Source organism: Myotis daubentonii, chromosome 1 (genome assembly GCF_963259705.1).
Source record: "Myotis daubentonii chromosome 1, mMyoDau2.1, whole genome shotgun sequence".
Classification (NCBI taxonomy): domain Eukaryota; kingdom Metazoa; phylum Chordata; class Mammalia; order Chiroptera; family Vespertilionidae; genus Myotis; species Myotis daubentonii.
In genome coordinates, this window is record NC_081840.1 from 25,783,604 (window position 1) to 25,795,768 (window position 12,165).

At 50.1% G+C, this 12,165-nt stretch overlaps 1 protein-coding gene across 7 annotated transcripts in view; it reads right to left on the reverse strand.

Annotated features, from left to right (window-relative positions):
* Nucleotides 1–12,165, reverse strand: part of SMOC1 (SPARC related modular calcium binding 1) — a 202,010-nt gene that overhangs the window by 128,618 nt on the left and 61,227 nt on the right. For 2 of the 7 annotated variants that reach the window (XM_059692046.1, XM_059692017.1), the window contains exon 1: nucleotides 8,014–8,388. The exons of the other annotated variants lie outside the window; for them this stretch is intronic. In XM_059692046.1, coding sequence (XP_059548029.1) covers nucleotides 8,014–8,112 — 99 coding nt within the window. In that variant the 5' untranslated portion in view covers nucleotides 8,113–8,388. Of the gene's footprint in view, nucleotides 1–8,013; nucleotides 8,389–12,165 lie in introns of those variants that run through there. 7 annotated transcript variants of the gene reach the window in all.

Sequence of the window (12,165 nt, forward strand, 5' to 3'; positions counted from 1 at the left end):
GCCATCCAACGGTCTGAGGGACAGTGAACTGGCCCCCTGTTTAAAAAGTTTGAGGACCCCTGCTCTAGGGTGTATACATGGGACTGGAATTACAAAGTCAAAGAATGTGTGCCCCTTCAACTGTAGTTCTACAAAGTGATTGTACTAATTTATATTCCCACGAGCAGCAATAAATACATTTTTTTACAATTATGTCCTGCTGAGGTAAATTGAAAACTCCCCTTTAAAGCAGACTGAGTTCAAAGTATCCTGAAAATGAGTAGGCGGCCTGGTACTAACAGTTACTAACCCTAAAAATCAGCCCAATGTGAACACAGACCAACTATGTCGACTCAATCCCAGGGCGACCTGCGGACCAGGGTGGACTGAGACAGGTGTAGAGCTTTTTTAAAAAAAATCATGCACAACTTAGTCTGTATTACTTTCCTCTAAGATTAAACAATGCTCATTGTAAACAAAATTATTTTAATAATTACTAAGATACATCTCAGGAATGGAACATCCGATTTTTCTATACAACAACCAACTTTTTTTTTTTTTTACACAAAGGGAATTATATATTGTGGCTTGCGTTTTACTTCTTTTACTGTTCAATATTTTTTTACAAGGAAAGAAACAATCTGCATTTATTGAAAATTCTATTATTCAATAAACATTTACTAAGCACCTGTTCTTGGGCAGGATGGAGTCTATAAAGAAAATTAAACAACTCCACCATTAAGAGACTCCCACTCTGAAAGGAAAGAAACCAATAGATACCGGTCATAATAATGACCCCCCATTTATCAAGCACCTTCTATGAGCCAGGTACTGTACTAGACCCTTAATGGGGGTGGGGGGGAGGCAGAGCAATGGCCCCGAGTGATGCCCAGGTCCTAATCCTAATACTGCTGTGTTACTTGGAGGAATTAAGGTTGCTAATCAGCTAACCTTCAGATAGGAAACCAGTCTAGACTCTCTCATTGGGCCCAATGTAATGGATCACAGGGTCCTTAAATGAGGAAAGGAGAGCCAGAGGAGTCAGAACCACCGAGATGCAGCAGGAGAAAGAAGGGACCAGCTCTGGGGCTTTGAAGGTGAAAGGGCCTGTGAGCTCAGGAATGCAGGCAGTTTCTAGAAACTGGAAAAGGCAAGAAAACAGATTTTCCCCTAAAGCTTCCAGAAAGGAACTCAGCTCTGCTGATTACTTAACCCGTTGAACCCTGTTCATTGAAAACGCTCCTTTTTGTGTCTTGTTTGTTTGTGGTATTTGTTACAAAAGGACTAGGAATGGGAAGCTAAGACATCCCACTTCGTTCTTCCCACCACTCTGGAATGTAAATGCTGTGACCTCCAGTGGGCAAATCGGAGAATCAAGGACCCAAAAGGTTAAATTACTAGCCCAGGCTCACCGTGGCAGAGCCAGACTCACTTTGGGTCTGTGTGCCTCCACGGCTGTGCACCGAGGCTGCCCTACTACCCACCTACCTTTGATTGGCTGGATTACGGGGCAGACCAGACGGGGACTCACATAGCTCTAGGAGTAAGCGAGCACTGGGTGAATCTGCCTGCAGGGAGGCTGGGAGGGCTGTGTGGAGCCATTTGAGCCTTTCGAATGAAGGGCAGAATTTTGACAGAGATGGGGAAGGAAGAAAGATCAAGAAATGCAACAAGAGTCAGTTTAACCGAAGTCTGGGGCATGTGGGGATTGGATGTTCGTTGGGAAGTAAGCCTGGGCACGCTGGTCAGAGACCAGCCCTGTCCAATGAGATAGCAACTAGCCACATGGAGCTATTAACATTTAAATTTAAGTTAATTACAATTCCAGTTCTTCAGTTGTGCTAACCATATTTAAAACTTCAATAGCCACACGTGCAGATATAGAGCATTTCCATCCTGGCAAAAAGGTCTCGTGGCAGTGTTTCTGAGCAGGTGAGTGACACTGTGTGCCTGACGGGGTGATCATGTCACTTCATAACACTCTCCACCTCACCCTCTTACTTACTATCTACTTTTGTGTACTCTCCCCAGAGGCTTTGCAGAATATTTCAAGAACAGATGCACGACAAATAGATACACACACACACATACACACAAATATTTGAAACTCCCAGCAGTGTCTAGAGATGCTTATCTATTCCTAAAAAGAAACCACTCTGGGAAGTGGGTGTATTTTTTCTCCTCTGTCAATACTGGGGGGGGGGGGGGCCTTATAAATAAGTAGTTATAGTTATCAGATCGACACTGGAGTGTAAGATGGTTTTTAAGGGGGATGGCCTTAAAAACTCACATTTGTAGACTATCTGTCAGGTTTCAAAGCCCCTGACACATTGCCTCCTGGAACCTGGTTCATTCCTGGTCCTCTCTGGTGGTGGGAGAGGATGAGTGGCCTTTTCTGCTCTGTAGAGGTTGCCCCATGCTGGCTCCAATAAAAGGAGGCTGAAATCCACCCAGGGAACATCCGGGAAGTGCACAGAGCGCCTCACCTATCAAGCTTAGCGGTCTGCCAAAGGTAAGATTAATTGTGATCTAGGCATTCATTTGAGAATGATGTCAGTTGCAAAGGGAAATCCAATTAATTGCGATAATGACCAATGTTGCTTTGGGGTCTTCACGGGGCTGTTGGAAGTGTTCGTGGAGATCCAATCCTCTTACCTCCTGGGTAACTCGGGATTTGTGCAGTATGTACAATGCTAACCCTGTTTGGCAGGCCTCACAAGCAGGTCCGATCGATTTCTCATCCGCAACTCAACCCTTGTCCTCTCCCAAACAGCTCCGCAGTGACAAACGCTGAAGGAGGGGGCCCTCCGCATGGACATCCCCCTCCACCACCAGCAATGCCAGGAACTTGGCTGCTTAAACAATAGATCTCTATGTGGTTGGGAGAGAAAGGGTGCCCTGTACCTGCTAAGCAGGGCCGTGCCTCCTCCCCCAGCCTCTGCAAAGGGGGGTGAGGAGGAGGCCGGAATGAAGACAGGCATCAAACCAGAAATCGCCTCCCCCACCCCCACTGGCAAATAAGGCTTCTGACCCAGGCCTCAGCTAGTGAACTTTTCTACTCTGCAGGGCTGGGCGCTCAGATGTCCAGGCTGATTCCCCTGAGCAAGGGAGAGGGAAGATTGCCCGCAGCCAGCTCAGCTTTACATGAGCCCTTTGGCCAGCTGGTGTAGACATTTATGCCAGGGCCTGGGCCTGCGCTGGGTCTAACTGGCCAAGAATTAAAACAAAGCCAATAATCACTCCCCACGGTGGTGTTTTAGGTGGGGCCACATGCACATCTGGAGAGCGGGTGGAGGGAGCAAGAGGCAAGAAAGGAGTTCCTATTTAGGGAATTTTTGTTTGACCTGAAGTGCAAAGAATTTAATTATAATGTTTGGCTCATGACACACTCAACATGGGTACGTGCAGGGCCCACTTTTATTTTTCATTTAATCAGCTATTAGATCTTTACTAATGAACAAATGCCTTCAAACTCACCACCACCACCACCCCCCACCCCCGCCATGAAAAGAAGTAAAGTACTTACACCAACCAACTGGTCATGTCCCCCCTCCAATCTATTCCCTGTCTCACCCTTACTTCCTCCTGAATCAGGTGCTCATCATTACCTTGCTTTTTTTATGTGGTTCTATTGCAGCTATATGTATTCCTAAACATGTTATTCTTTCATTTCAGGTATTTGTAACTTTATAAAAGTTGCTGTGCTGCATCTTTCAGTGCATTTCTTTTACTTAATATCATATTACCAAGATTCGTCTGTATTTTTGCATGCCACTGAGCTTAATTCTCCATCGTGTGAATACATCACAGTTTATTCAACTGCCAACTGAGTGGCATCTGGATTCTTTCCAGGCTCGTGGTATTTGGGGCATGGGTTTCTCTTGGGCATACATACCTAGGAGTGGGATCGCTGGGCCATAGAAGTGTACATGTTCAATTTTCAGAGGTAATGAGACAATATCAAAGTGTTTTCCATTTGATTGCACTTCCTAGAGTTTCTGAGATGATTGTTTCCTCCTCCTGTCCTCCTCAATTTTGTTTCTTTAAGTTACACATGTCAGATCTATCAGAACGCTTAAACCAAGTTCTTGACCTAACACTTGAGTAGCATCTCGGATAAATCCCCCATGTGGAAAAGAAGGCCTCCTGTCAGGCACACAGATCAGCAGAGAGACATCTGTGCGGACACAAGGACCCACCCTGATCCTGACATGAGGCAGGCTAGTCAAAGGGAAGGGAACTGACTAGAAGCTGCTTCACATTTGGCAAAGGCAAGGTAAAAAAAGAATAAAATAAAGGTTTAGGGTGGAGCTAATGCCTGTTTCCCATCCAAGTTTGCTTGCTCTCCTCCCCTAAACCTTCCATAACCAACACACACTCTTACTTTTAAACAAAGAACAAAGGCCTAAAAATGAGAAATCACTTGTACGTAACCAATTTCAGGTTCAAATGAGAGCAGGGGGTCCAGCTTAGAAATCACTGCACAGTCCAATTCGTTGCAATAAATATTTACAGAATGCTTTGCAGTGTGACCAATAAGATCTCTATTCTGCCCTCAAGGGTCTTCGAGCTTGTTCATTTAACAAGACAGGACCATGCATGAAGTGCCGCAGGGGCCGGCTAGTGCTAAAAAGATGCAGATGCTGGCCCGGTTTCAAGATGCTCACGGTAGAAGGACTAGCAAAAGTTAGAACACACGAGCACCAGATATAGGAGTTGTTAGGAGGTGAGCGTGATGATTCTAACCAGTAGGGAGGTTCCCAGAGAGTGACGTTGGAGCTGGGTTTTGCAGGATGAACCAAGTAAGCAACAAGAGGCAGGACAAATGAAGAAGAGACCTAAAACTATTTTTTTTAAATGTCTTACTCGGTCTTATTCAGACTTCTGGACCTTCCCATTTTCTCAAACTTCTTAAATCTATTTCCTGCCTCCACCACCAAAAAAATGGTACCCACAGGTCACTATGAAACATGCATGTATTTGTTCATTCCACAAACACCTACAAAGTCAGTCCCTTGTGCTGAGCTCTGGGGATACACCGACAGACAAGATGGGCACAGTTCCTGCCCTCACTCAGCTCCCAACTTTCAAGGGCAGACAGAGATTAGACAAAGACAGGCAGCTAGCTTGGCCTGACCATCCACTGGCCTTGGGGAGTTCCTCTCCCCACCCCCATCCCATCCTCCCTGTAAAACATTTTCAGTAAATTGTACAGGATTACAGAAATGGCTGCCTCCTTGGTCATTAAAAGGATCCTAACCATGCCCCAGGTATCCATGCTGCTCAGAGCTGAGAGACCAAAAACTCAGGTGCTTCCTACATAATAGCCTCCAAGCTGATACCTGATCGCTGCTGGTTTCCAGCGTCAAACAAATGTCAGGAATTTTATGAAGGCAGGAAGCGCATAAGGGGGCAAGGATTGGGGTCTGGGCCTCAGGGGAGCTCAATTAGTGAGCCAGATAAAGTTAAGCCAAAAGGGCATGCTCTCGGTTTCCTAGAAAGCCAGCTGCAAAAGATGCCAATCCCTAAGCTTCTGTCACTCAAAAGATTAACAGAAGAGTCCAAGGGGTGCCCAAGGGAACACTGCAACACGCCAGATGTTTCTGCTCCTCCCATGACACTGCCACTCGCCCTCAGAGCCACACTTCAGAGGCCACCAAGGAGCCACATGAGAGAAGTGCAGTCTTTGCAATAGGTGGAAACTCAAAGACAGCACCCTTTAGCGACACAAACATCCAAAAGTATTATTACTAACCCTCTCTTACAGCCTCGCCTGATGCATCTGGGCTCAGTATTTTCTCATTGAGCTCTCTCTTCCTTTAACAGTGACGGCAGCCCTGGTTTGACGAGCACTCCCTGCAGCTGCTTGGTGGTGTGGCAAGCACACAACCTGTAAGTCCATAGAGACTGTGCTTCGGCTCCCAGAGCTGCAAATGCACCGTGGGTGTTTCAAGCAAGCCGTTTGGCCTCCCTGGGTTTCACGTGCAAAATGTTCTTATAAACATAAGCAATCCTGGAAATCCGTAGCCCAAGCATTCATAAGTGGTAGCCTATTGTTGCCTATAAATGCACGCAGGTAGCCACATGCTCAAGACAGCAGCTTCCCCTGGGTACTTTCTAAACACGCACGTGTGGGGGGGTGGGGGGGGCATGGGGGGAGATGCAGGTGGGACACACACAGACCTATTCACAGTTCCTATTTATGTCCTCTCACTTCTATCGAATTAAAAACTAAAGAAGTTGGAGGGCAACCTAACCAATACCCTAGCTTTCCCCTACAAGTTGCTTCCTCCGATTTCAGGAGTCAGGGAAGGAGAGCCATATGGCTTAAGACGCTAGACATGCCCAGCAGCAAATAAGCCCCCCACCATTTGTCTCCAGGCCCCTCATGTGGGCGGGCATCCAGATTTCAGGAGGGGTGCTCTGGTCTGCATCTCTTTCTCGACTGTTCCTAATTATTGGAGGGAACGCCATAGCTCTCCTGACCTCAGCATTTAAGAGCTGCGGGTCCTAATATCAAACCAAGCAGCTTCATTTAAAAGGCATCCTCAACTGCATCCATAAAAGTCACTCCCGGAGCCCTTACTTGCCCCAGCTTTGGAAATGCCTGCTGTCGAGGATTTATGACACGCCCTGGATCTAATCTGCGGCACTTTAACTGCTGCTGTTGCACATCTGGTCATAAAAGCAAGGGCCGGCCCAACACGGGGACAAACACTTTTCTTTCCTAAGTGGCTGCAAATCTGATCTCACGGTGATAGCCCAGCTCGGATGCAATCAGCCAGCATCTGGGCAGTCATTAAAGCTCGTCAAACTTTGCAAGGCTTTTGCTCTCCACACGACAGCTATAAAGACGATTCTCATATAGCAAGAGCTGTGAATAGAGAACCTGCGACCTGAACAGGTGGTAACGAGGCTAGGCCCACGGAGACCCAGGAAAGCACACATGGATTAAGGAGCCAATCTTGTTTTCACAAAGGTCCTAGCTACTTCACGGACTCCCAAGATGTCAATGGAGGCAAGCAGCTACCCCGAGAGGCCACCGGCCTGGCATAAGCTACTTCTTGGCCAGAGGTTGTCTAAGTACAATTTGACCCATTGTTTGGTCCACGTGAACAACGAGGTGGTTTAATAGCACTTTTTAAGGCAGTGGAATTCTTCATTAGACCAATTTGGGGGGAGGGGGGAGGGGGGGGCAATAATCTAGTCCCAAAATGAACACAATGCTGTCGGTTCCAGGAGAGTTTACAGTGCCCTGTACAGCCTGTCCTGTGCACAGAATTGGCACGTTTCACATCGTTCAGAATCTCCAATCAGACCAAGGTTCAACAAGGAGTCCAGGCTCCCAGCCCCAAGCCAGGGGAAGAGACCCTTGCACGCTGCGCACCTCCTTTCCACCACCTCACCACAGCCCCCACCCCACCCCCACCCCCCACCTCTAGCCTCCTCCAGGGCTGTGCCCAGCAGGAGGGAGCATTAAAATTATCTGCTGTGGGTTTTACGAGCAGCGATCGCTTTTTAAAACAACACAAGGTCCTTGTGTGGCTCTCGGGTAACCTAAAACTCTGGAGGCAGAGCTGCCCCCCCCCCCCCCCCCCCGCCGCCTGCCAAGAAGGCCAGCGCTCCGGGAGCGGGAGCGGGCGCAGGGTGAGACCACAGGGCAGCCCTACTGGAGCGAGGAGCGAGCCTCTGGGACCCAGGAGGCACCCCGAAGGGTCTTGGAGCAAAATGCCCGGGGAGAAGAGAGCTGTGAAGAAAACCCATCAGTGACAGTTGGGGTTTGGGGGGGGGGGGTAGGCAGAGTCGCTGCTGCAAGAAAGGATTGGGGGTGGAGGGCAGACAATGGGAGAAAATTTTATTTCAGCAACTTCGCCAAGAAGCCCTCGGGAGACTTGGGGGGGGGGGGGGAGAGACAAGGTCTGACACCTCCCTTCCTCTTTCCCCCTCCCCCCCGCCCCCCCCCTCCCCCGAGGATTAGAGCGAGCGACCTTCGTCTCCGTCGGCAGGTAGGCGCGCGACTGGGGGCGCACTTACCCGGGGGCCGGTGGTGCGGTGGCCGCGAGCCGGGGACAACTGCACCAACACGAGCAGCAAGTGGGGCGTGAGCAGGCGGGCGCAGCGCGCGGGCAGCATGGTGCCAGCGGGCTGCGGGCTGCGGGCCGGGGTCGCGGGCTCCGCCGGGCGCACTGCCGCGCCTGCCTTGCTGCCTGCCTTCCCTCGGGGGCCCTGGCGGTGGCGGAGGGCGGCCGGCAGCGGAGGGGCAGCGCGGACTGGCGGAGGCTGCGGGCAGAGCGCGCGGTCATGAACCGCGAAGGAGGGAGCTGGGGCGCGAGCGTGTGCTCTGCGCGCGGCAGTCGCTCGGCGGGGCCGGTCCCGGCGGCAGCAGGTTGGTTGCCAGAGCCTGGGCCATGGGAATTCCCGTTATAAACCCCCGAGGGGGGCGGGGCGGAGCCCGATGGCCCTGATTGACGGGCCGCGAGGCCCGTAGCAGCCGCCCCTCTGGCAGGTGAAAACCAATGGGAGAGAAGATAGAGGGGCGGCTCGCGGTCACCCCCCCCCCCCCCCCCAAGAGGAGAGACACACAGTTGGTCCCCTCCAGTGGGCTCGGGCAAGAGGGATGGAGAGGAACTTTCGGCCCGCCCTGCTGTCCGAGGAAGCCTAAGAGAGCGGCAGCAGCCCTAACCTACCAGAACGCCCACCCAGCTAACAGCAATGCCTTAGGCTCGTATAGATTTCAGCACAAGAGTTTGAGCTGCCACAACAGCCCAGTGAAATAGACAGGGAAAGTCTCCTAGCCCCATTTTTCTGATAAGGGTACTGGGGCACAGAGGCGCCAAGACATCTGCTTACCCGCTGTTTCAACACCAAGAAGAACTGGGAAGTCACTGGATGACCCCTACAGGGTAGGCTGTTTCTGGCGTTGGGAGTGGGGAGTGGGCACATTAACTTCTTTCAAAGAAGCTTCCAGAAGGTGACACCTAAGTCCTACAGCAGTTGTCCCAGGACCGGAGAAGTGTCAAAGAGACAAAGTGAAGCCCTGCTTGGCATCTGCCTCCTGGGAGGGCCCTGTGGGTGTGGAATAATGGCCCACCAGTGGCCTGTGGTGGATCTGGGATTGGAACCCAGGCATTCTGGCTCCCGGCCTTGAACTGGAGGGCCAAGGGGTAGCCTCTCCGTGGCCTGGGAGCGGGGATCAAAGGGGCCAGCGTCTCCTGGTGGGGGAGAGGTAATCTGTGGATGCAAAGACCCCAGAGATGGGTCAGAGGAGGGAGGGGAGACCTCTCCTGGGTGCCTGACGCACTTGGATAGGACAGCGCAGCAAAGGGTCCAGTTGGATGTTGGAAGGTTCTGCCCAGGGTGGTCCCCAGAGGGCCATCTTGGGAATAGCCAAGCCTCACACCAGCTCCAAACCAGTACAGTCGCCCAGGAGAACCAGGTTTCTCTCTTTGTGTGGAGCACAACCCTTAGAGTTTACTCCCGTTGGTATGGACCACCCACTTCACAAGAAAAAATTCTTTTCCCGACCAGACTAGAAACAGCACCAACACTTAACTCCTCCTCCTTGTCTGGGCCTGCGAGGCCCGACAAAGGTTAGCTCTGCTCCCTGCGACTTCCCTCCTGGGTTGTACGAACAAGCTTCCCACCCTGTAGTCAGTTATTCTTCCAGAGAGCAAGCCTGGCCGCACCACTCCCTGCCTAAAAGGCTTCAGCTCTCCCCAGCACCCTCAGATCAAACAGCCTGAACTTGACGCCGGAGCTCTAACAGCGTACTTGTAGTTCTCCAAACAAAAATAATGAAGAACACCTCGAAGAGAACTGCCTAGCTTCCTCTGCTGGGACACAGTGCAGTGGTCAGACCTGCTCTCCGGAGCTGGACAGGATGGGTTCAAATCCTGGGCCTGCCACCTAGTGGTATAACCTTGCATGAGTCACTTCACTAGTCTGGGATCCAATTTTCCCGCTGTAAAAGGGATAAAAATACCATCCACCTCATGATTTGTTTTCGGGGGTTTTAAAAAAGATGGCGTATATAAAGCCCTTAGAATGATTATGTTGAAAGTATCACCATCTGGCAAGTAGTAGATAGATTCAACTTCACAGGAAGTAAACGGATACTCCATGAGACTTGCCTGCCTTCATTTGGCTGGTGAATGACATTCGAGATTCAAGCCCAAGTTTTCAGAATCTAATTCTGCCTCTCCCATATGATGACTGTAATGGCCCATCTTTTTAAATAAATATATATATATATAAATTTAGAGAAGGAGAGAGAGTTAGAAACATCCGTGATGAGAGAGAATCATTGATCAGCTGCCTCCTGCATGCCCACACTGGGGATCGAGCCCGCAACCCGGGCATGTGCCCTGACTGGGAATTGAACCATGACCTCCTGGTTCATAGGTCGACGCTCAACCACTGAGCCACGCCGCCTGGGCTGCAAAGTCCCAAATTAAAAGCCATAGGATTAGACGATCCCCGTGTGCTCCTTGGGAATTTCTTCAGTGCCCTGCGAGGGAACTGAGGCTGCTGAGCTTCCCTGAGCTCCAGGGAAAGAGCGTGGAAACAGCAAGGGTCAGCCCTTCCTGGAAACGGCCCTTGCAATCTGGCACCCTGGGAACTCGCCCAGCTGGACTCGTGACACTTGTCCAGGACTCCTGCGCCTCACGCAGCACTTACATCAATTCCCGCGTGCCCACCTAAGTGTTTACCCAACCAGGGCTCGGCAGGGTGGGAATGTTACCGCTGGGCTCAGAAGCCTGACGGGTTTGTCCTGACTCTACCACCTGGTTATCTGCACCCCCATCAGGCTGGTCAACTTCTTTCTGTTGCTGGAATTATTGAGAAAACTGTTGGAGTAAGTAAATATGCTTGAGATGGCCCCCGTCTCTGGCAGCACCAACTGCCCAGGGAAAAGGCATTGCAATAGTCCTTTCCATCCATAACACCACATGCTGCCTTCCAGCCAGGCTGCTTGCTTCCAAGTAGTCTCTGGTCCAAAAGACTGCATTATTCTGGATTGCAACCATGTCGCTCCGTTTAAAATATGAGCGAGGGCTTTCCAGTTACTTTGCTCAGCAAGTATTTTCTTTCCCTCTGGTTGGCATGCGGGGCCTGTTGAAACCATGGCCTTCATTCAAATGATGCATTTTCTTCTCCAGAAAAGGTTAGAAATTCCAGAGGACTGTTAGTCCCAAAGAGCATGGCTTTGCCAGGCTCGATCTTTAGATCCAAGCAAAGAGTGAAATTGACAAGTTTCTTCTTTCCCTGGAGGCCAGGCTTATAAATAAATCTAGCTATCCCAGCATCTGGTCTGTCCAGTTTCAGCCATACCTCTGGTCCTGTGGGACTTCTATTTGCAAGGGGATAGTTCAGGAGAAGAAAAAGAATACTTTATATCCCGTATTGAGGCCTAAGGGCCTCACATATTCAGTACTAGCTAGGAATGCCCATTTCAAATAAGTCTGTTTCTGCCTAATCCAGAGGAAGCTTGCCTTGTCCTGTACACAGGAATAAAACCTCCCGTTCATTTTAGCAAGCACTTTGATGCATCTCCTTCTGTGCCCAGCACATGCCCATCATTACGAGGGACCTTTGGATGCACACCCTGCCCTCTGACAGGTTACAGTCTAATTAAGGACACACAGCGGTCAGGTACTTGGGGACCACATTTGAGAGCGAAGCCTGCGATGTGTTACAGGCACTCAGAGAGCGGGGGCCCACTACAGAGCCAATGGATAGGGGAGGTCTCATGAAGAAGGTAGATCTGGAATGGGGCTTTGGAGAAAGGGGCTCCTATCATATAAATACACCTTGATTTCTGTTTGCTTCACTTGTGACAACAGCTACCAACAGAAAAAGGTGAGTTGCATCTAAGGTCTGACTCTTTTAAAATAAAAAGCCTGGGACACCAAGAATCCTGGGTTCTGTTTCCGGGTTTATAAATAACTTGCAGTAACACTTGGCATTGGCTGGGGGAGTTATTATTAGTCCCATTATGCAGAGGAGGTTCACCCACAGAAGTTAACCTTACCAGGTCAGTCCTTAAATTTTAGATATGCATGACCACACACACACACACACACACACACACACACACACACACACACGGTGATGGATGTGTTAATTAACTCAATGGGGGAGTCAATTCACACTGTACACACATATCAAACCACTTTAAATATCTTA